The sequence below is a fragment of the Ranitomeya imitator genome, chromosome 8, assembly GCF_032444005.1.
Source record: "Ranitomeya imitator isolate aRanImi1 chromosome 8, aRanImi1.pri, whole genome shotgun sequence".
NCBI classification, from domain to species: domain Eukaryota; kingdom Metazoa; phylum Chordata; class Amphibia; order Anura; family Dendrobatidae; genus Ranitomeya; species Ranitomeya imitator.
The window spans coordinates 29839273-29864583 of record NC_091289.1 but is presented as its reverse complement, the minus strand read 5'-3'; the positions used below and the strand labels follow the sequence as shown (position 1 = coordinate 29864583).

The following is a 25311-nucleotide window of genomic DNA, read 5'->3' as shown; positions in this document are numbered from 1 at the left end:
AGAAGGTGTGTCCAAACTTTTGGTCTGTACTGTATGGATCAAAGATTAAAAAAATATTACAAACTTTAATAAAAGTTAAACAGTCTCATCATGAAATCTCATAGGTGTATAAAAAAAAAAAAAAACACAGTCTGAAGAGGTCATCCAGGCTGTTCACTTCTGTGGAGGTCACAAAGTCAGCGGTACAATCCCTTTAATCAATAGATTAGGAAAAAAAAAATTAATTATATTACATGTGTGTCACTGTTCCTTGAGCGCAAGCAGATATTTAGAATGGTAAACCATCCAAAAAAAATCTGCAACTTTAATTATACAATAATTATTTTTTTATTTAAACATGGGAAATCCCTTAAATCTGTAAAAGCTGCAAAATTAAAATCATAAACCAGCGTAATGTTATACATCCGTAATAAGAGTCCACAAAATGGAGTGTAAGGACACGATTCAGCACTGATCTACCCTTATTGGATCAGTTTTTACATTCATTGCTATTATTTTCGATAGGATAAAAGTCCCTCGACATACCCTATAGACTGATAATGGGGCTTCATCACCTTCCCATAAAGGGTTCGCTGCTTTTCAGTAAATAGTGCTGCAATACTGCAAGATTATTCCTTTAAAAGGGTTATTTCCATCTTTATAAATGGATAGAGCTTGTAAACGATTCTGCCTCTGCCCTTATGTGAGCAAGCTTCAATATCACTGAGGTAGTTAATACAGAGGTTATGCATACCAGGAGCAGGTGTAGAGACTAGTGCTCTGGTATTAAACAGTCCCTTTAAAATGTCATCTATCATTTGCAATAATTTAATACTGAGTTTATAATATACCATATATACTTGTGTACGAGTCAACCTGATTATAAGCCAAGGCACCTAATTTTGCCATGAAAAACTGGGGAAACTTATTGACTGGAGTATAAGCCTGGTCTGCATGGCTCCTCGACCCCATCCTTGTCTGCATAGCTCCTCATCCCCATCCTTGTCTGCATAGCCCCCCATGAGAAGCATAAAAATAATAAACATCCTACTTACCTTCCCTGCGCGCCCTCGCAGCATCTTGTTCCGACGCCAACAGCTCTTCCGGCCGAGCGATCAAGTGTCCCTGTTCATTAAGTGAATGAATATTCACCTCTCTCCACGCCTATGTGAGTAGTGAATATTCATTACCTTAATAAGCGGGCACCCATGAGAGCCAGGCGGCTGATGCTGCAACTTTGCGCTGAATATAAGAGAAATTAATACTCATTGCCAGTGCAATAAATATTAATTTATCTTTAGCAGCGGGCACAGGGATTAGCAGCAGCCGCCGTCACCTGCCTGTGACCTGCTGCACCCAGTCCCCCGCCGGCTTCTGGGACAATGACTCATGTATAAGCCGAGGAGGGCATTTTCAGCACAAAAAAAAAAAAGTGCTGAAAAACTTGGCTTATACGGTAAATGGAACTTTTTATCCTATGCTAAAATCAGTGCAGAGAGAAAAAAATAAATAAAAATAAATCACATCAAGAAAAAGAGAGATATCCAGACAATGCAGAAGGGTCAGACAGGCCAGTGCACTTTGCACAATGGAGCGTTCCTTGCCAGGTTCCAATATTTGCACAGTGTCAGCTAGTCCAGCAAATCCTGGAAAAGAGAAGAAAGTTGTGTAAGTTTTCCAATGACGGCCGGTCAGCTACGTGGGGAGTGAAGAGAACAAGAAGCTTCACTGACTTCACACGACGATTTGTAATGAATGTACGGCCTTTACAGTACCCGCTGGGATTGCGCTCATGTGCTGAGGATTTTGCAGATTTCAACAGATTTAATTATTTGCATTGCATAAAAGTGAAAATAATAATTCTATATGTTAAATATTATAAGCATGGATGCATTTCATAGCCACATACAAGGGATATTTGCTTTAATAAAAAAAGGTTAACAAATAAAAAAAAAAAAAAAAAAAAAAAAAACTTTATAAGAAGAAAAAAAAAAGCTACTGTAATTTATGCTGCCTGGACCATGGTAGCGTGAATCATACTAGCAGCATCTTTTTTGATGTGCGGAAATGGGGTCCCAAATACCCAGGGGTCTATTGGAACGCGGTAACCCGCTGTGCCTGACAATCTATAGGAAGTCATGGAACGGCTTAGCAAAGGACCGTAAAGGACACATCACCACCAATTGCTCATTCCATCTCACACACACAGGAGTCCCCCAAAATCTAGAATTTTATGGAATATTGGATAAATCAATGTCTATAAGTTGACCATTCCGATAAGGGAAATGGACATTTGTTCAGTTATGGCCCATTCTCTTGGAAAGGTGGAACGGCCAATTTGCCATTTAGTTTACAGGAAGTTTAACCCATTGGTACGTGAGAAAATGCACTAAAGGGGACAAAAGTACTGGGACAAAAGGTCTTAAAACCATTGAAATGGTTTTGTTGTCTTCATTTTCATTGCTGTATAAAATAAAGCAAATGTCCAGATCGGGACATACAAGCCTTACTTCACCAAGCACAATGCCGAGCACCAGATGGAGTGGTGTAAAGCCGCCACCACTGGACTCTGTAGGAAACGTGTTCTGTGCAGTTACGGATCACACTATCCGGCATCTGATGGATGAGTCTGGGTTTAGTGATTCCAGGAGAACGTTACCTGCCAGACTGCATTGTGCCCCCTGTACAGTTTGGTGGAGGAGGGAGAATACCATGGGTCTGTTATAAGGGGTCCGCCTCGGTCCCTTAGCTCCAGTGAAAGGAAATCTTAATGCTTCGGCACAAGATATATTGGACAATTGTAGGTGCCATCTTTGTGAGAACAGTTTGGAGAAGACTCTTTCTGTTCCCCATGACCGCGCCCAGTGCAGAAGGTCCATACACACGTGGTTGGGGGGAGTCTGGTGGGAGAACATGACCAGCCGCACAGATCAGCCCAATTCCAACACCTTCGGGATGTTGGATCTAGGCCGGAGATTGTAAGCCTGGCCTCTCAAATACTGTTCTGGATAAAGGGACAAAAATTCCCACAGTCACCTCCAAAATCTTGGAAAAGTCTTCCTGGAAGATCAGGGAATAGGAGACCAACACAATATAAAAAAAGGTCTACGGCTGGAGAACAGGAGGTCAGAAAAGGAGCACAATAGTGCTGTCCATACAGAGTAACTTTAGTAGATATACATAGGTCGGTGAGACCTGTCGATCCCAGGCAGTGGGGTTGAGAGAAGCTGAATGAGGGCGATGCTGGAGTAGTTTGGGCCTTGGCTGTAGTACACAGCCGGCTCTTAACAACTTGAAACACCGGAGTGTTTCAGAGAAAAGCATACCTGCAGCAACGTGTGGACTGGCAGGGAGTCATGCTGTGCGCAGTTTGGGCAGCATGAATCGCCTGACAGATTCCCCCATCACTCCACGCTGTCCCTCTATATACACTACATTGTGTGGGAGGATTGAGGACACTGAAGTCCTGCTCATTACCTCGTCCGAATCTTCCTGAAGCCTGGTGGTGGCGCTGTTGTCTAAATCTTCGTGGTGATTTCTGAGCGTGGAGTATCTGTACGTGACATTGCTGAAAAATAAAAAAAAGGAGAGAATTATAAATGGTCGCTTCAATATGAATCTTGTGCAAATGAATCAGCAGGAAATAATACTGATATCACAGCTTATTTATAATGCTCATCAAGACAGAGGAGGAATTACGGCCCAGTGTCAGAGCTCGTATCTCAGACCACGTCTCTTACATCAGGCCTGCTTCACCCGTGCAGCTTCACGCTTCAGAAAGTCACAGCAATGCTACATATAAAGCAGCAAAAAAAAAAAAAAAATTATATATATTTTTTATTATGTAAGACCCAGGTCTATGGGCCACGTCGGTGCAAATCTCCATGTGTGCACACCACGGTGTAATGACGAACCAGAAGCTGGCGATGCTGCAGGTAGGTAGGTAGAAGAGGTTGGCACTTAGGTCCAGTGGTCACTACAGCGCGCCAAGGTCCTGCAGTAGTTTTGATGAACTACTACTAATATAGTTCCATTGTAACCGGTTATGCCGATTAGATATCTGCCCAGTTTGTCCAACACAAGGGGAAAAAAAAAAAAATCCACTGTCAACATGAATCCCCAAAAGCAGAGGTGTCAAACTGCAATCCTCAAGGGCTGCAAACAGGTCATGTTTTCAGGATTTCCCTATACTGCACAGGTGATAATTTAATCACCTACACACATAATGATTACAGCACCTTGTGCAAAGCTAAGGAAATCTGGAAAACACGCATGGTTTGCGGCCCTCGAGGAATGCAGTTTGACACCCCTGCCCAAAAGCACAAGATGGAGTTTGTGAATGAATCTCCTCACCTTTCAGGAAAGCAGTATTTTTTTATGATTAAAATGGCCGCCAATAAAGCCAGCATGGCGACTACAACAACAGCAGCGATGATTCCGGGATGAAGTCGAACCTGTAAAGACAAGTTGCAAATGTGACAGTCAGAATACATTCTCGTTCTCGACAGGGCCCTCACAGGCAGGATTACAATGATAAGAAAATCCAACATTCCTAATAGGAAGTGGTCACAGATTACCTCTTCCCCCCTCCCTGCACAATGACCACTGCACAGGATACAGAAATGAACACGTACATACACACACTTAATATATTATATATTTTATTCATTCGTTATCACATTTTAAATTATCAAGTGGAAAACAAAAAAAAAATATAAAACACGATCTCACTTTCCAGACATGGGATCACAGCTACCCATTTGCCTCTTGACTGGACAGTTATTTTGTACTCCTCTACAGGAGGGGTGAAAAAAATAAATAAATAAATAAAATTCCCCCAGCAACCTCATATAGTCTCAATCAATGGACTCAATATTTACCAGGACTATGCCAAAGCTTCAGAAAACAGTCACTGAAAATTCAAGCATGCCCAAGACAGAAGAGGTGGCACAACTCCTAGAGTCAAGAAAAACTCGCCACCGATGTAACACCATATGTCTTATCAATATTGTGGACTCCCCTCGTGCCATGGAATACAGAGAAATATTGGCAACAGATGTTTCACGTGATACTACACTTCTTATGAGCCTTTGAAGAAGCGTGGTTTCATGTGAAACATCTTTCCCATAACTATTCCCTGACACGAGCCAGATCTAAAGAAGAGACTTCTGGTTTCACATCGGTGGCGAGTAGGTTACTGTCTTGTGGACTTTTGCTTGCATTGTTTTACAAGGATGTGCACCATACAAGATTTTTATTAATGTACCAGACTGTCCAGCTAATGCGTTGCAAGTATAAAACCGAGCAGAGCCTCCATTGTTTCACTCTTGGAACTGTTTGAGAAAAGGTTTGCATCTTTATGTAAACTCTGCCCAAAAATGGGTGTTCTTTTCCAGCTTGGGCCAGTCACAGAGATGGAACATTAACACTTTGGTTGGTAAAATATGTATATTTAATGCATAAATGTTAAGTGATCAGACATGGATTTATTTTCTGGCGAGACATCAGAAGCTGTGCCCATGCCTTATTGCAGAATATAGTATTTGTATTTAAATGCCTTTTTATCCGTCTCTTAAATGCATCTTTATCAGTAACTATAACAGATTAACGAAGTCTCCACGATACAGGATGTGAATGTAATTTCCAGTACAAAGATTTTTTTTGTTTGTACCATTCCCACGAGAAAACCACACTCCAGTAAATAACAGTAATTTTTTACTAAACCGCTTTCACACTTTCGTTGTCACTGCGCCTTGCATTACTATTAGCTGTACCCGCATACCTACTTAATCTGAACATTTCTACATGAATTATGAATTGCCTTAAGAGCTCTAAAAATTATATCAAAACGCAAGATATAGATTATCTACACAGCAGAATTTAGAGAAATGGGGGCGGTGAGGCTGGCTGTTCACTTTTTTCAGGCAGTTGTAGGTCTTGCAGCTTTTATCCTGCCAGACTACAGATGAGCGGACCCATAAAAGTTTGGGTTCTAGTCCTCGACCCAAACGCCATTTTAAAGTTTGGCTTGGGTACCAGAACTTGAACCTTATTGAAAATAATCGGGGGCCCGAACATTTGAGCTTGGGAATGTCGGGATTGTGTTGCGACCCTGTGCCACAGTGGGGCGTAAACTTTTTATATTGGTCCTGTATCTTCAATACACGAGTGTCTCAACTAGGGCGGATTGAGAGCAGAAGTCTCCAGGCAAGGATTAACCCTGCTGTTGTCTTCGGTCAAAAACGACCAACCTTGAACTTCAATATTCTTTAAAATATTCAAGATGCGGCTCTGAAACCCGTGGCCGACCTACCCATCCTCATTTAAGTCAATCAACCACAAGTTTCAGAACCGCATCTTGAACACCCCAAAAAAATACCAAAGTTCAAAAATCGGTCTCCCCAGACCGAAGACAACAGCAGGGTTAATGAGGACACTTTGCCAACACAGTGATGTCACTTCATAGTTGGATTGAACAACCAGCTAACGTGGAGGAGGTAGGACCTTCTACAAAGAGGAGAGGGCACTCATAGGACAAGTATGTACAAGCGACTGAAACGATAGCGGATTAAGAAGGTTCATATTGTCCGGATGGGATAGACAAGGCACAATACTACTAGCTGCCTGAAGAACTGCCGAACGTCTGTATGGTGTGGTTTGGAGTGGCTGTGACTATACAGGAGAAATATAAAACGGTTTGACGTTTTCCAATTAGAAACATGGAACAAATCTAACATACAAAAAACACCTCACTTTTTTTTTCGACATTTATACCGGCTTTGCGGCTCACTTAGCGTCCTCTCGCCTTTGAGCCGCGGGACACGCGCTGGCTTCCCCGATATGTGTAAGTACTGGGAGTTTTTTTATTGCTCTAGGGCGGCTTTGATAGATTTTCCTATCACATGCGACCTGACTTGTGGTCCTTTTCTGGGGGGTGGATATTTCGGTGTCCATTTATGGTTGTTATATCACCTTTGCGTCCTGACACAGCGTTTTACCGCTGGGGAGCTATTATTCTGCCTCTATTTAGGATCATTGGGGGACCGTATTTTCGGTTCTTCCTAGCATCTGGACTATGTCTTCTAGTTTACATTTGACATTATAGTGGAGTTATTATTTTTTATTATTGTGTTCTATTTTGTTCTATTTTTTTTTTTCTTTTTTATAGTGGTCCTTCCACACTAGCTGTTACTGACACGTGATCTATTCATAATAATATACAGGTATTGGTTTTCATTTCATATTGGGATGCCTATCTATTTGTATATATGTGTGTGGGTTTGTACACATATATGTACACACACATATGAGATTTTTCATAGATATATTAGTTTTGCCTACCTGCACCATTGTGTGCAGATTTGTCTCCTTTAGAATAGACCTCTATAGGGATCTTTTGTTTTTGATATTCTTGTTCAATTGTTATTTTGTTTTCCTTTCTATTTGCACATCCCCCTCTTCCTGGCTTCTGGGACATATGGATCTTTATTAATAAAGGACTTTCCTTTTCTGACTTGGTGTTGTTTTATCACATGATTCTTTTCGGTGTCCCCCTTTAATTAAAATTCTTTTCCTTTTGGTTGGGATTTATCTTGTTTTAAATGCCCATTTATGTATCTAAAATTGTTGTTATATTTATTCTGTTCTGCTACTACAGACTTCCTTGAAAAAGGCGATAAGCCGAAACGTTGGGAGTTTTGTCTGTCATCCATTTTTTGCTGGCTATCCATGAATAAATTTATCTTCATTAAGGACATTTGAGTGTGGACTTGTTGAGTGCCGAAGGTTACTCTTTTCTCTTACAAAAAAAACACACACACAGGCGCATCCAATCAGGAGTGCTTCATCAATAAATCCAGAAGAACCAAGACCCTTTAGCGTTGACCATCATGACATCTATCGGGACAATCGGCATAAGGAATCCTTCTTGACCCAATGTTATTAGAGTGGTTCAACCTCCTAATTAATTTTCTTGCACCTTACCCTCGGGTCTCTTTCCAGCTCTTAAGACTTCTTTCCCATGAACGGGTGCCCATAATTGGATGGTTAATTGAAGATTAGGCCTTAGCAGTGCTTTATAAAAAAGTGGTAAAAACTCCTGAAGAATCAATGCCTTTCAATAGAAGGCAATATCAATATCTTTAGGGCTCTTTCACACAACCGTTAAGGGTATTTTGCCCCACCCCCCTCAAAAAAAAAGGGGAGACTAACATTTTTTGTCTTAAAAAGGATGGTCTAGGATTATTGCTTGGCTGCTTTGAGAAGCCAGACATTAAATGAAGTGGCAGGGTGCGAGCACGTCTACCTCAAACATACAGTGAGGAGGAAGGAGGTCTCAGGATCTCGGTTCTAGTAATTATGGTGGTCCCAGGGGTTTTAGACATTTATGACCCATCCTATATTTGTCCTTTGTGGGTTATCAGTACTGGATTCTTGGTTTCACCAGGATTGGATGGTGGCTTGGCAATTTCAATCGCCCAAACGATCACTTGATCAGGGTCGTTGCCAACTGAACAAAGGAAACTACAAATTTTCACAGATTACATCTTTTACTTAAAAATATGATCCTTTGCCATTAGCTAATCCTCTATTATACAAGGGGTGGCACCTACAAGGTTATATGAGAAACAGGGAGACGAACAATCGCATGGACCATTGCGCAAACAAATTCAAAGTCAATAGAAATAAAGCGACTTTAGACCGCTAATCAGCACCAGTTATGAGTAATTTGTCGGCACACGTAAAAAAAATAAATAAATAAGACCCTTACTCCAAGAACTTTCAACTCCTTTACTGGCAGAAATAACAATGTCTCATACACTTGCAGGATGAACACGTGAAGTGCTATTTTTCATCCCTGGCTTAATATCCTTAGGGGGTACGCGCTCGTTTCTGTGCCATATGGCTGCCGAGCACTATACTACCCACGATATCATTTGCGCACCCACATAATAAACAGCTTTCACTCCGCGGCAGGCTCCAGCCTTAGACGTCTCGCGCAGTGGAATCCGCACATGCAAATTAGGATCACATTTCACAGCAGACTTGCTTCCTCCAGCTGAATTAAAACCATCTTAGTGAAAATTAATTACCAAACGTTCCAAGGTGTGCTCCATATTAATATTCACCCTGCCAGATCGGAGCGGTGGTGCTCTGGCTTCAGTCGTAGCTCAGTACATCATTAACGCCGTTATGCTGGCAGCTTACTGCAGGTTTTCATACACAAGTGAGGGAATTGCTCCATTTTATCAACAAACAATATAGGCAAATGAAGAAAGAAAAAAAAAAAAAAAAAAGCCAGCTCTACTTACAGAAGACAAAATACGTAGACGCCCGCGCCATGTGAAAAAGCATTTCTTAAGAGTTTCAAATAGTGGCGTACAGTCTTTTGTTTTGTTTGTTTTTTTAAATATCCAAAGGAACATACTGCCATCCAAGACCGGTGAGGGTCCAACCTTTGGGACCCCCGCTGATGCAGAGAATGAAGAGACCACGGATTGAATCCCATCTCTGCATATTGGCATTACTAGCCACCTGGATGGGCACAAACCAGCAGCCATCCTTATTGATTGATGTTGTGTCGAGAAAAAACAGTGAAGGGGTCTGGGGATCCCAGAGGTTGAACTTCTGTGGATAAGAGCAACCATGCATGCAATGCGGCTGTCAAACAGCCCCGAGACATGCAGGCTCGGGGACTCGAACATATTTTTCAAGCACGCCGAAGACACTTGGTTAGCGTCCGAGATAACATCTTATCAGAGCACGTTCGCTCATCACTAGTTCCATGTAAAAAAAAAAAAAAAGTTCCTCTCCCAATATGCGAATTCCATTTGATGGACAATCTGACCAAGAAAACCCAGAAGCCTTAATTAAAAAAACAGAAATACAAAAGTTTTTGTAAGGGCATATTTGTCTACAACTGTGTACATCTTATTACATTTGGCTTGAAAAAGGTTCCATATGTCTGAAATGTTGGATGTGCCTTTTACCTTTTGTATGTGGTAACCTTTCCTGGAGGAGAACGTCCGGTGACTTGGACTTATTTTGATTTTTCATCCAGGTGATTGGTAGCCAGTTGTGATATCATTAAGGGCCACAATAAGAGATACAGCGCTGTACCAGTTAGGATGCAATCAGCTGAACGGTGCGCCTATGTGAGTTTTCCTTGTTTCAATTATTTTACGAATGCATAAGGTGGAGAACAAACGTCTTCTTGAAAGGAAGAGTTTTTTAAAAATTTTTAATTTTGTTCTGTACCCTCGAATAATAGAACGGTACGGACTCTTCCCTCTACCTTCATAAGTACTTTTATACAGACGTGATCTACAGGACACAGCGAAACAAATTCAACATCTAACAAAGGAAACGTATAAAATTCCCACTGATTAGAAGATCAGTAAACTTTGGATTGTGTTCTTTGGCAACAATACCGGACAAAGGCAGCAGGCATCTTTTCTATGTCAGTTTAGTACTCAGGAAGATATTGGTAAAAGTTGAAGAAAATCCAGAATTGAAAGGCTTTTTTTTTTTTCCTCTGCTCTTAACCTGTACGACGCACAATTAAACTTGCATAACCAGCTGGCAGCTTTTCATTAAAAAAAGAGGAAAAGTGGTTTTCGAGAGGGTAAGGATCTTTACACGTGCAGAATAAAGGAAGGCTTTGTTGGGGTCAGGCAGAGAAAATTGTAAGGAGTAATGGTCCCTTGTGAAATTCAATTCTCTGAGATTCCTTTGAACAAAACGAACTTCGAGAATATACATCAATATGGTAAAGGCGAGAGCCCAAATGTTACATGACAGGGAAAAGGGTCCCTACTGTTCGGTACCATAAAAAACATTTCATAAAAAAAAAACAAAAAAAAAAAAAACTGTTCATCGGAAGGTTAAACCCTTCACGGGAATAACTTCAGAAACTACTGTTATTGTTATAGACAAGACCGGGTCCGTTGACTCCCATGTTTTCTGCCACACATGGTACAGCATGCAACGTCTGGGTTGAACCTTATAAACTGCGTTGATTTGCATTAAATGCCAAATTTTCCATATTGTGGAATTCGATAAGCCTTGGGTTAGAGTGAGCACCACAGACGGAAGGTGTTAATGCAATGGGGTTGGATAGGCCAAATGGCATGTGAAGCAGAAAGGAACAGAACTAGGAACAGAACTGGATATACACAACGGTACTTTTAAACTGCAGAGTTGGATTGGCAGACAGGTGCTTTGATATAGCAGAGTCGACTCTTCGATATCACCTTGAGCTAGCAGAGCTGGTTTGGCAGACACTTTGGTATAAACTGCAGAAAAGCCCAGCAACAGAAAAGCTAGATTTTCCTGGAGACTCAGGGTGTCCGCATGTGGTAGAAGTGTATTTCTACTACCTGCATACTCAAGCTGAATGCATCTGCCCGAGCATGACAAAAAAAAAAAAAAAAAAAAAAAAAAAAAAAAAAGGACTGCTGCAGCACGAAAAAAAAATAAAATAATGTATTTAGATACTGTGGCAAATATGGGCATCAGGACGCTTACTTCAGAATATCTCATTTTAAAATTCAGGCACTTTTGATGCATTTCTCAAATGATCATATAATGTTTTAGTTGGAAGGGACCTCCAGGGTCGTCGTGTACAACCCCCTGCTCAATGTAGGATTCTCTAAACCATCTCAGACAGATGTCTGTCCAGCCTCTGTTTGAAGGCCTCCATTGAAGGAGAACTCACCACCTCTCGTGGCAGCCTGTTCCACTCATTGATCGACCTCACTGTCAAAAGATTTTCTAATATCTAATCTATATCTTCTCCCTTTCAGTTTCATTCCATTGCTTCTCGTGTTTCCATGAGCGAATGATTAGAGATGGGCGGACACCTGGATGTTCGGGTCTGGCCAAATAGTTACAAAAAGTTCGGGTTCCAGAACAGTACCCAGACCCCATTCACTTGAATGGGGGGCCCGAACATCCAGTGTTTGCTGCGCTGTCACGTGCATGACAGCGCGGCAAACACCGCTTGAAAAGTGATTTTAAAATGTGAAATGTTGGCCTACTGAAATGTACTGTATGTTCAGTAAATGCATTCGATACTTGGTCGGGGCTCCTTTTGCATCAGTGCAGCGTGGCATGGAGGCGATCAGCCTGTGGCACTGCTGAGGTGTTATGGAAGCCCAGGTTGCTTTGATAGCCTTCAGCTCGTCTGCATAGTTTTACATAGAAGTAAAACTTGTCCTAGTAGATGCACAGAGAAATGTCTGCCAACCTGCGCCCATATTATTTTCTCATTACTACCATTCTGCACTCATTACTGCGTCTTCCAGTGGTTTATGGATTTACGATTTTCTGACGATAATGCAGTTCTGCTTCCTTCTTGTCTATATTTCTCCATCTTCTCTTTCTTCACTTCATTTCTTTTCCTCCATAACCAAAAATCAGATAAGAAAATTCTATAATATAAAGGAGATGTTCCAGAGCCCAAGAACGCAACAGCCAATGCACCGAAAGATGTGCTACCAAGCATGTAGCCATTCATCTGACTACCTCTTGAAAGGGTCTAGTTCCTCCTTTATCCTTTTACGAATATTTTCAACTCTGCTTCAACTTTTCAGGTCATGAATGAACTGGCAGTCCAATGAAGGTTGCAGCCCATATTAAATGGTTAACGGTACTTAAATGGTGAGAGGGGCAGGCTGATACTCTCAGCCAGGGAATTCAATGTATATCCCTACTTTACATCTTTCAGTGCCTTGAACCTTCTCAAAGTGGGTTTTCACTTTTTGGTTGTAGGAGACCCAACTGCAAAATGAGAGAGAGAGTCTTGTTGCTACGACTTTTGGTGATGTCACCTTTAAGTGCTTACATTTTCCAGGGATGATCAAGCAAAAGTGCGTGGAGGTTCTCTTATACATAATGTATTTCACAAAAAGCAAAAAAAAAAAAAAAAAGGAGTCTTGAGCTGAAATTTCGAACTAGAGGAACAAATGTTCTCCTCTAAGAACCCCCTACTCTCACCTAAAAAGTTGTAAGGATTTGGAAATTGTTCCACAATTCATGCCTGGCTTCCCTTTAGTCATTACAGTTTAAAAAAAACAAAAAAAAAGTTTTTTTTAAGAAAAAAAAAAGAAAAAAGGATGATCTGGTAGAGCTGCTCACTTCCAGATCCATTGTGAGCGAATCCGAAGTCAGTACGACCGTCACAACTGGTAACTAAGATCGTGCGACAGGTGTGTGGATCACAATGTGATGTCACCAGTCACTCCCAATGCAAAAGCTGGCATCTATGGACATTGCTGGATTACCCCTTTAAAAAGGACCCATTGCCAGGTCAAACATGACCAATGTTCCCCTATGTAAGCCAGGTTTGTGTTTTTTGTATCTTGTTTTACGCTCCAAGAAATATGGTGCAAATAGGCTACTTTGCTTTATTACCCTGCAAGCAACTTCACCGCTTGGTAAAGACTATACAAATATGTACTAAATGAAAGTTGGCTTAATAGGAAAAAAGTGCAAATAAAATAAATAAATATGGACACGATAATTCGTTTGTTGTTTCAGTGTAATAGGCCATAGCATACCAAGAATCCAGACTATACCTGGGATTAAAGCAGCCAAGGCTTGATTATACCCCGGGTATATTATGGCTTAGGCCATTTTATACCCCTCATTCCAGATTATACCCCCCTTGATATCAGTAGTGTTGAGTGATACACAATATTTCAACATCTTATTGGGGTCCAGGTTTGTTAGTTCTAAAAACTTATTTGAACCAGAAAAACTTCAAAATCAGCTGAAATATGACACTGCTGGAGCACCCCTATGTCAGGACAGGGGGGTACTCGGAGCCGGGTCCTCCGGTTATCGTCGGGGATGTCACGGTGGCCTGACCTGGTTCGTGGCCCTTTGAGGGGCATCCAATAAAAGGATGAAAGTTTATAGGATAATGTTTGTGACGCCACCTGTGGTATTCGGTCAGGGTGACCGACGCTGCTTAGGGGTCCGCTGGGGTGATGTTATGACAGCTAGATGGTATACCTTCCCACAGATGAAGTATGTCCCCAGGGCTTCCCAGAGTCTAGATGGTGAATGGTGGGTGTTGTAAGGCGCAGTGAAGAACGAGGACACAAGGTTGCAGTCTCTTTACCTTTACTGAAGGCTTCAGAGTCCACAGTCCAGAGCACCAGACCACAGGGCAGGAAGAGTCCGGCCGGTCTGAAGGCAAATCCAGAGTCCCCTTATCCAGGTGGAAATCAGTAGCCTTCCTCTAGCGCCTGAGTGTTGTAGTCCCTCCCTGCTGAGCTTCTTGGTGAGGTCCTCACAACCGATGCTGGTGTTCTAGATGTTATGTCTTTCTCTCTGTCCCCCAGAAGGTATGGATAGGACAAACCCGTATGACTGATGGCCTGAGGCTTTTTACAGGGACCCTACGACGCCCCAGCCCCCACATGTTGCCACCTGGGTATGGGTCGGGCAACTAATGTGGAACTAGCTGTCCTGCCAGTCTCTGAAGCAAGGCTTGGAGACGATTGCTCCCTCGGTGTTCTGGCTACCGGCTTCTGCGCCTCAGAAGAAGGTAGCCTTTTACAGGGCAGAACTTCTGGTTTTCTCTCCTTTCGTTATGACTTCGTTTCTCACTCTCAGCAACGCAATTCCCTTCGTGTCCTTTATTAGGATGCTGCCGCACGTGGGGCAGGCGCAGCTCTGTAGCCTTCTATCTAGGCCTCTGACAGGATTCCACCCGTCAGGGACCTCTGACTGCAATGGTTTGATGTTCCTCCTTTCCCCTGTATGCCTGACAGGTGCTGCCTGGGTGAAGCCCAGTCAGCTTCTGCCTGGGTCAATGCCCAGTCAGCTTCTGCCTAACTTCCTATCCAAGCCACCAGTTTTACCCAACTGTGAGGAGTGCCCTAATAGATAGGAGCATAGCTCCCCCTGGTGGACTAGAGTGTGAAGTGTGTTGTGTGGTTTGTGATACCTGGTAAGGTGATCTCCTTTATTGCCATCAGACGTATCATTACTCCCCCTGGTGGAAGAACAACATTACTGGAACGACCAGGACCCTGGGGCGCTGAACTACCACAAAGATATAATGAAGTAAAGAATGTCCTCGCTGAGGATCTGTTTATACCAAGGAAGGTGACGGGCACAAGGGGGCATTCTTTGCGTCTGGAGGAGAGAAGGTTTTTCCACCAACATAGAAGAGGATTCTTTACTGTTAGGGCAGTGAGAATCTGGAATTGCGTGCCTGAGGAGGTGGTGATGGCGAACTCAGTCGAGGGGTTCAAGAGAGGCCTGGATGTCTTCCTGGAGCAGAACAATATTGTATCATACAATTAGGTTCTGTAGAAGGACGTAGATCTGGGGATTTATTATGATGGAATATAGGCTGAACTGGATGGACAAATGTCTTTTTTTCGGCCTTACTAACTATGTTACTATGTTACTATGTAATGTACCGCACTCCTCAGTAGTTACACATTACAAGCAGCCATGTATGATAGAAAGAGCTGCACAAATTCACAGGAAGAAAAACAAAAAAAAAAACCAACCACATGGGGTGGATTTTGCTGCTACTAGAATAATAATCTTTATTTTTTTAATAATCTTTATTTTTATATAGCGATAACATATTCCGCAGCTCTTTACAGTTTGCACACATTATCGCTGTCCCCGATGGGGCTCACAATCTACGTTTCCTATCAGTATGTCTTTGGATGTCTTTGGTGGGATTAGAACCCAGGACCCCAGAGCAGCAAAGCAACAGTGCTACCCACTGAGCCACCGTGCTGCCCAAATTCTCACAAATTTGTCTGCTAAGGTATTTGCAGAGTGGAAAAAAGTCTTCTGCGTTTTTCTTCCCTTCTTTCAATGCAGAAATACTGTGGAGTTGATGTGGAATCTGCAACATAAATTTGACATGCAGGCTGCGTGGACAAGGCTTAGGAAAATCTTATCCACGATGGTGCTACAGTAATACGTAGATATTTTATAGCCGAAAATTCCTATAACTGCATACCCTAGAAGTGCCAGAGCTTCCCTGATGTAGCCAAGTTTTCAGAAACGAGTGATCTAAAGGGATTAATAGGAAGGCGGTACAAATCAGCCTTCACGTCACTCCTCGTGGAGATGGCTGCTGTCCACAAGACTTTACAATCATTCATGCATGGTGTGAAGGACTGGAGGATTCAGAGGTAGGAGTGAGAGGAACAGGGCGGAGGGTCCTGTTACATTACTATGGGCATTAATTCATTAAATGCCAAACTGGCTCTACATAATTGACGCTTGTTAAAAATAATATAATTATATATACACACATACACCAGAGGCCACGCAGTATATAGCACAGCCCACGCAGTATATAGCACAGCCCACTGTTGTGAATTCTGCTTTTGGGCTCCCTCCGGTGGTTGTAGGTGGTAATGCAGTTGTCTCTGGGCTGCAGTCCTGGACAGGTGTATCTACTGATTGCAGCTCTGACTGGAGTATTTAGGTTTGCAGGACTCATTAGTCCTTGCCATTTGTCAATGTTTCTTGGGAAGTATTTGATCTCTGTCTGGCTTCTCCTGCTTAGCTGCCAATTCAGCAAAGATAAGTGTCTGTTTCTTTTTCTATGGCAAACAAGCTGTGTGCTTGTTTTTGATTGTATTCCTGCTCTGAGTTTAGTAGTCTCTGGAGTTGCAGATATACGTTCCACGTCTTTAGTTAGATGGAGGAATTTTTGTATAATCTGCTGTGGATATTTTTGGAAGGGTTTTAATACTGACCGCACAGAACTCTGTCCTATCCTTTCCTATGTTAGCTAGAGCGGCCTCTTGTGCTAAATCCTGTTTTCTGACTGTCTTTCCTCTCCTACTCACAGCCAATATTTGTGGGGGCTGCCTATCCTTTGGGGTTCTGCTCTGAGGCAAGATAGTATTCCTATTTCCATCTTTAGGGGTATTTAGTCCTCCAGCTGTGACGAGGTGTCTAGGGCTTGTTAGGTACACCCCACGGCTACTTCTAGTTGCGGTGTTAAGATCAGGATTTGCAGTCAGTATAGTTACCACCTACTCCAGTGAAAGTTTTCATGCTGCTCCAAGGTCACCGGATCATAACAGCCCACGCAGTATTTAGCACAGCCCACGCAGTATTTAGCACAGCCCACGCAGTATTTAGCACAGCCCACGCAGTATTTAGCAGTGTGGGCACCATATCCCTGTTAAAAAAATAATTAAAATAAAAAAATAGTTACTCACCCCCTGGGATCCAGCAAAACTGGCGATGCACGCGTGGCTGCCACCATCTTCCGTTCCCAGGATGCATTGCAAAATTACCCAGATGACTTAGCGGTCTCACGAGACAGCCAAGTCTTCTGGGTAATTTCGCAATGCATCTCTGGGAACAGAAGATGGCAGCTGGCGCATCGGACAACAAAAGGTGAGCATAGCAGGTTTTTTGTTTTTTTATTATTTTTAACATTACATCTTTTTACTATTTATGCTGCATAGGCAGCATCAATAGTAGAAAAGTTGGGGACACACAAAGTTAATAGCAGCGGTAACGGAGTGCGGTTGCAGCGCCCCAGAGTTCTGGTCGTTGCAGTAATGTCGCTCTGCCACTAAGGGGAGCGATGTTATGTCTGATTGCACTACAGGAGTTCACCTGACCAGGTATCACAAGCACACACTACACTTCACACTCCGGCCACCAGGGGGAGCAAAAGGCACCATGTACTAGGCCACTCCTCACACTGGTAAAACTGGGTGTTGGATAGGAAGTTAGGTCAGAAAGAGCCCGGGAAAGTTCGGGAGAGGACCTGTCCGGGGTGGGATCCTGACAGCGGCCTAGAAAGAGGACAGATAGTTACGGAGCCGCACCTGCACTACCTTGAAGCGGCATCTTAAGAAAGGACACGAAGTGAAGTATAGTGTGGGGAAGTGAGAAGCGTGATCACAGCACAAAGGAGATAGAACCAGAAGGAGTCGTGCCCCTGAGATTGTGGCAACATCCTTCTGAGGCGCGTAGCCGGAGCACCGAGAAAGTAAGAGACTCTACGCATTACTTTGAACCACGGCAGGACACTTAACTTTAGGTTGGCTGTCTCACTTAAATCACCTAAGCAGACAAATGAGGCAATTGTGAGAGAGGGGGCGACTCTACGGTCCCGGAAGAACTCCAGGCCTACCCCATCATACGGGTGCGTCCTAGCCATATCATCTGGGGGACGGAGAGAGAAAAGAACATCAGAAACAGACACGACAGTTGTGAGGACTATCCCGTGGTGCTCAGCAGGGAAGGACTACAACACACAGGCGCTAGTGGTAGGAACTGATTTCCATCTGCAAAGGGAACTCTGGATGTGCCTTCGGACCTGCTGGTCTCAGCCATCCCTGCTAGCAGTGCTCTGGATTGCGGATCCCTAAGTCTCCAGTAAAGAAGTAAAGAGACTGCAACCCTGTGTCCTCGTTATTCATTGCACCTTGCACCAAACCACCACCTTTCATTGGATGCCCCTTAGCAGGGTCACGGACCAGGTCTAGCCACCGTGACATCCTCAGAACAGAAGAAGAAGCCCGGTAGAGTACCCCGTGGCCCTGTGTCTGGGGGCGCTCCACGGTACCCGTGGCCTGTTACCGCCGGCATTAACCCTGTGTGAGCGGTGACTGGAGGGGATTACAGAGTAGGCGCCGGGCACTGACTGCAGGGGAGTAGGGGAGGGACTAATCGGACTGTGCCCGTCGCTGATTGGTCGCGGCAGCCATGACCGGCAGCTGGCGAGACCAATCAGCGACGTGGGATTTCCGTTACGGAAGTGTATGTATGTATATTTTATCAAGGTAATTTTTGTCTCGTTGGATGATTCCAATATCGGAAGGCATTATATAGTGCCGCCATACTCCGTCACCATATGCCACTGTCATTCTTCACCACTGTTCTAGCATTGTATTCATGAACGATGAGGCTCTGGGTAGAACGAGCCTACGGGTCTCATTTGGATAGTAGGCTGCATTACAAGGCCAGATGTCATTTGGACAGCACAATACATTTCTAATCATGTCGCGTTTCAAACAAATGACGATATCTAGAATTGCAAAAGAAAAAAAATCCAACATCTGTGCAATAGACATGGCTAATCCTCTGCACAAGAAATAAAAGATTATTGCCAACTCGTGCCAGGCCTGACTTTGATCTGAATATTTCGTTTTGCATTTAATTCCCTTTGTTCAGCATAAATACGACTCTACACTCACAATTTTGTACAATTTCGCCTTTTCTTCCCCCGAAATGAAGGCTTAAGTATCTCTTGCTCTCTAATACATTTCATGTTCATTTTCCTCTTGCTCCAGACTCATTTCCTATGTATTTGAAATGAGCAGCAATTCACATCTATCAGTCGTGAGAGGAGTGGGGGTGATGAGGTTTTGGGTACTACAGACCAGAAGTTATCCGGCTTGTCTGAACGGCGCTGGATCGCCCCATCAGGGCAGCGGGGTTCTCTGTACTGGGTCCTTCAGTTCACAGGGGGATGTCACGGTGGCTGACCCGGTCAGTGGCCCTGGGATGTCCGTGTAAAAGGGAAAGGTCTTTAAGGGGAATGTTCGTGACGCCACCTGCGGTATTCGGTCAGGGTGACAGACGCTGCTTTAAGGGGTCCGCTGGGGTGATGTTATGGCAGCTAGATGGTATACCTTCCCACAGGTGAAGTACATCCCCAGGGCTTCCCAGTGTGTAGATGGTGGATGGTGAGGCGCAGTGAAGAACGAGGACAAAAGGTTGCAGTCTCTTTACCTTTACTGAAGACTTCAGCATCCACAGTCCAGGGGACCAGACCACAGGGCAGGCAGAGTCTGGCCGCTTTAGAGGCAAGTCCAGGTGGAAATCAGAAGCCTTCCTCTAGCGCTGCAGTGTTGTAGTCTCTTACTGCTAAGCTTCTCATAAGGTCCTCACAGATGTTTTAGATATTGTTATGTCTCTCTCTGTCCCCAGTTAGGATAGGACAAACCTGTATGACCGGTGGCTTGAGGCGGTTTATAGGAACTCTATCATGCCCCAGCCTCTAAGGGGTGCCACCGTGCCTCCTGGGTGTAGGGTGGACAGGTAACGTGAAATTAGCTGTCCTGCTGGTCTCTGGAGCAAGGCATAAAAGGGTCATTGCTCCCTCGGTGTCCTGGCTACCGGGCTTCTGCACCTCAGAAGGAGGCAACCTGTGTAGGGCTGGCCCCCTTCTGATATCCACTCTTTTGCTACGACTTCTTTTGCACGCTCACTGCAATACAATTCTGCCTTCGATGTCTCTTTCCAGGAGCTGCAGCTCTAAGGGCATGCACAGCTCCGTGTCCTTCTCCCTCGATCTTTGACAGGATCCCACCTCGGTCAGGGACCAACTACCTGAACAGAACTCAGCTAGCAACTCACTAACTTTCCCTACAGGCAACCAGTTTTACCAATGTGGGGAGTGACTTAGTAAATACGAACAAGAGCTCTCCTTGGCGGCCTGGAGTGTGAAATGTGTTGCAGGTTTGATACCTGGATGCAGTTATCCTTCTTTGCCTCCAAACGTAGCATCACTCTCCCCGAGAGGAAAGCAATACCACTGTGACGACCAGGACCCTGGGGCGCCGCAGCGCCTCCATCAATCTTTGTAGACAGTGGAGACTATCCAGTGACCGGCTGCCTCTCCCCTCCAGCCCGGCCCTGCAAGGGGCTCAAAATGTAATGTGGAAATTAAAACTATTGATGGTTTAATGGACTGGGCACAGCCCTTCCCGGCCTCAGAAACAGGCTGTTCCCAGTGATTAATGGAAGGCACCGTCCCGTCAGAGGTTTCCGCTTGGTAAACTTGTCGTTCTGTTTTCTTCCTTATGGACGTGCTCGACTCAAGTCACTCCTGATGCTACTGGGGGATTATACAAAACCACTTTCCCATAAACACAGGGGTCGCTGTGGGACGCACCTTCTTGGGACCACTAGTCCATGTAAGTTTACACTATTTACTATCTAATATTAGGAGCCTAGTAGGAGCCTTCTACAGAGACTGTTATAGTATTCTCTGTTAGCACTCAGAGGTGCTGGTTGTGTATACCCATTTGCACTATAAGGCAGGAGTATTTTGCACAGTATTCTATATGGTTCGTATTCAGAGGTGCTGGTTATATATAGCTATTTGCATTATAAGGCAGGAGTATTTTATACAGTCTTCCATATGGTTTTGAGAGGCTTTTTAGCCCGCCTTGGTGTTAAATTGTGTTATATTTAACTCTGTCGTTATCACCATTATGCATATTTTCTGCGGACATTGAAGTACATAGGGATTAATTTAGATTCTCTGTGGGGATATTTTTTAGCAATTTTTTGCTTTATCCTCACTTAGAGTTTGGTCATTTTTAATCTTAATTTTTCCCTATGTATTCTCTGGTCTGCTAGTAATGCATTGGTATATCTTTGTGGTTTCTCTATTATGCTCTTGCTCCTTACTATTTATATGGCTGTACTAGTTTATTCTACATTATGTCATTTGGACTATAGTGACCTAGGTGTGTGTTGTTCCCAGTGTACAAATTTTTAGGGAAGAATTTTTTCTGCTGTTTTATTTTAATCTTTATCAATAAATATTATTTTATTTTATGATTCAAGCCATAGCCTCTTTATTCCTATTATACTGTGTTTATGGGAAAGTGGTTTTGATATGAATTGTTTGAGGTGTGCTCTACACTGTTTATGGACATATGATATTATTATTGGGGGATTATACAAGTAGCGTATAATTAACTTTGCTGTATGTATCGGTAGGTAATATCTTTGATTGTCCATTGCTCTGAAAAATTAGCCCTCAAGGCATGACGTGAAATAGGTGCATGTCTTGAAAGGTCACCGGGTTTCCACTCACTGAATATGGAACAGCAGGAATCTTTAGATATGTTTGTACTTGATAATTTGTTCTTACTCCATTTTGTTTTTCCGCCCCAAAGGCGGATGTAGGCAATCAATTTATTGACGAGTGGTTATAAAACATGTTTGGGGATTTACTTAATTTGAAACATTACTTTTATGCAGATGGAGATGAGGCATAAAGAGACGTGAGGTAGAGAGAGGCTTATGGACACTTACATATTGTATATTCCCCATCCCTTATAGCTGTAGATTTCTTCTAAATTGATATTTCACGCCACAGATATATTCCATGTAGAAAAGGCAAATACCCCGAAACAGCTGTGTGTGGACAGATACCATGTTTTGGCATAGGTGGTTTTCCTTTTTGGATGCTGCCTTTCCCGTGGTTGTTCCTTCCCGGTGAAATATCTGGCTATTTATTTATTGCTTGCGTTGAGAAACACGCGATGGTGTCTTCACGGCTTTTCTACATGCATTTGCATATTTCCCATAAGGGATGGGAGCAGTGTTCTGGATCACTGCGTTGAGAAACACGTGATGGTGTCTCCGCAGTGTTGGATGTTTTGATCTCCCCGAGGTCATTCATCCTTATGTTTACAGATATATTCCAGTCCCCCAGGTCTTACCACTTGTGAGAAGATTCCTGGATTCTGTTTTCAGATTTTTTTTTTCCCCTTAAAGTTTTCTTGAGACAGGATTCCCAAACTGTGCCTCGCAGCAATCTGCCAACTTGTTATATTAGCACCAGGTCTATGAAACAATTATGAAGACCAGGTCTCCAAATGGTGACTTGAGAATAGTCAAACAGGTAGGTAGTACACGCAGTGAACTAGAGTTCACTGGAGAAAGGTGCTAGCTTCTCAGAAGCCAACCACTGAGCTCCTATAGACCAATAGTAGACAGAGTGAAGGAGTCATTCACTTTTCCTGTCTTTTCCCATCTGGCCCAGTCCGACATGACAACTTCTCCAGCCAGGACTCATCTGCACAGATTAAAATAAAACACATCTGACTTTCACATTTCCTGCACCATCCCCATCTATTCCCAACCTGCACAAACTCCTTACACTGCCGATACCCCAATACCGAGCCACTGCTGCTGTATGTGTCCTTATTACTGCACCTGAAGTGTGGTTCTGTGTGCTCTCTAGATGGCAAAACTAACCCTACAATATATTAATGCCCTGTGCAAGTGCACTAGAAAACAGTGCCTCCATTTTTGCCTCCTATAAAGTAATAATGCCCTGTGTTCCCTTTTGACAGTAACAATAACCTGAGTGCTCCTATAACATTAAGTGCCCACTTAACATTTAATAATGTCCTGAGTCTCCCACCATACAGCTCCCATGTACCCAGAATACTAACCCCTAAGTAGCCCCCAACCCTGTATGATGCTCCCCCCCCCCCCGTTAGCCCCTAGGCGGTGTGATGACACCCTCAGTAGCCTCCCCCACTATGTATGATGGCCTCTCCTTACTAGCCCCCACTATTTATAGACACCCTGTTTGTAGCCCCCACTACTCACGTCGCTCTGCTTTGGACCTGCCATTCTGTAGGCCGCAGGACTAAAGCAACCTACAGAACTTTAGGGAGATAGTGTCTCCCTACTATGCTGCAGAGTGTAACTGTACAGGCGTGCTGCGGACGCGGATACAGTTAAAGAGTAGCATAGCTCTGGGTGAGGGCCCTCAGAGCAAGGGGCCTAGGGTGTTCACACCCTCTGCCCCCCAGGTAGCTACGATATTGCTCTGGATGCAAGTATACTTCCTCAGTAGGGTTGAGCGAAACGGGTCGAACATTTTCAAAAGTCGCCGACTTTTGGCTAAGTCGGGGTTTCATGAAACCCGATCCGACCCCTGTGCGGGGTCGGCCATGCGGTACGCGACTTTCGCGCCAAAGTCGCGTTTCAATGACGCGAAAAGCGCCATTTCTCAGCCAATGAAGGTAAACGCAGAGTGTGGGCAGCGTGATGACATAGGTCCTGGTCCCCACCATCTTAGAGAAGGGCATTGCAGTGATTGGCTTGCTGTCTGCGACGTCACAGGGGCTATAAAGAGGCGTTCCCGCCGACCGCCATCTTACTGCTGCTGATCTGAGCTTAGGGAGAGGTTGCTGCCGCTTTGTCAGAAGCAGGGATAGCGTTAGGCAGGGTCCATTAACCACAAAACCGCTTGTGCTGCAGCGATTTGCACTGTCCAACACCACCCTCGGTGTGCAGGGACAGTGGAAGTTTTTTTTTTTTTTTTCCCCTCAGCGCTGTAGCTCATTGGGCTGCCCTAGAAGGCTCCCTGATAGCTGCATTGCTGTGTGTACGCCGCTGTGCAAACCAACTGCTTTTTTCAAAGCACAAATCCTCTTGTTCCTTCCTTTCTGCACAGCTATCTTTTTTGTTTGTCCACACTTTTTATTTCATTTGTGCATCAGTCCACTCCTTATTGCTGCCTGCCATACCTGGCTGAGATTACTGCAGGCAGGGAGATAGTAGCTGCCTGCCATACCTGGCTGAGATTACTGCAGGCAGGGAGATAGTAATTGTAGGACATTCCCTGTGTTTTTTTTTTTTTTTTTTTTGGTGGGAGATTAAGATTGGCAATTTGGCATTTCTGCTAGAGTGCCATCCCTGTGTGTGCCATCTCTCTCACATAGTGGGCCATAGAAAGCCTTTTCATTTTTCTGTATTTTTTTTTGTGGGGTGTATAAATTCTCCCTGATAAAAATACAGTGGGAGATTAATATTGGCCTTTGGGCTTGTGTGCCAGTCCTGAGTGTGCCATCTCTCTCACAAATAGTGGGCCATAGAAAGCCTATTTTATTTTTTTTTTGGTTTCATAAATTCTCCCTGAAAAAAAGGGAGATTAATATTGGCCTCTGGGCTTGTGTGCCAGTTGTGAGCGTGCCATCTGTGCCAGTCCTGAGCGTGCCATCTCTCTCACAAATAGTGGGCCATAGAAAGCCTATTTAATTTTTTTTTTTTGTTTTATAAATTTTCCCTGAAAAAAGGGAGATTAATATTGGCCTCTGGGCTTGTGTGCCAGTTGTGAGCGTGCCATCTGTGCCAGTCCTGAGCGTGCCATCTCTCTCACAAATAGTGGGCCATAGAAAGCCTATTTAAATATTTTTTTGGTTTTATAAATTCTCCCAGAAAAAAAGGGAGATTAATATTGGCCTCTGGGCTTCTGTGCCAGTCCTGAGCGTGCCATCTGTGCCAGTCCTGAGCGTCCCATCTCTCTCACAAATAGTGGGCCATAGAAAGCCTATTTTTTTTTTTGGGGGGGTTTTAGAAATTCTCCCTGGAAAAAAAAAGGGAGATTAATATTGCCCTTTGGGCTTGTGTGCCAGTACTAAGCGTTCCATCTCTCTCTCTCTCTCTCTCAGTCAGTGGGCCATAGAACGCCTATTTTTGGTTTTATTTGTTTTCTAAATTCTCCCTGAAAAAATCATTTTATTTTATTTGGTTTCTAAATTCTTCCTGATAAAATCA

At 43.7% G+C, this 25311-nt stretch overlaps 1 protein-coding gene across 1 annotated transcript in view; it reads right to left on the bottom strand.

Annotated features, from left to right (window-relative positions):
- Positions 1-25311, bottom strand: part of LOC138647555 (sortilin-like) — a 51614-nt gene continuing 26303 nt past the window's right edge. Inside the window, exons 2-4 of the mRNA XM_069736632.1 lie at positions 4333-4433; positions 3457-3547; positions 1-1625 (exon numbers count right to left, since the gene is read on the bottom strand). Coding sequence (XP_069592733.1) covers positions 1611-1625; positions 3457-3547; positions 4333-4433 — 207 coding nt within the window. The 3' untranslated portion in view covers positions 1-1610. The remainder of the gene's footprint in view (positions 1626-3456; positions 3548-4332; positions 4434-25311) is intronic.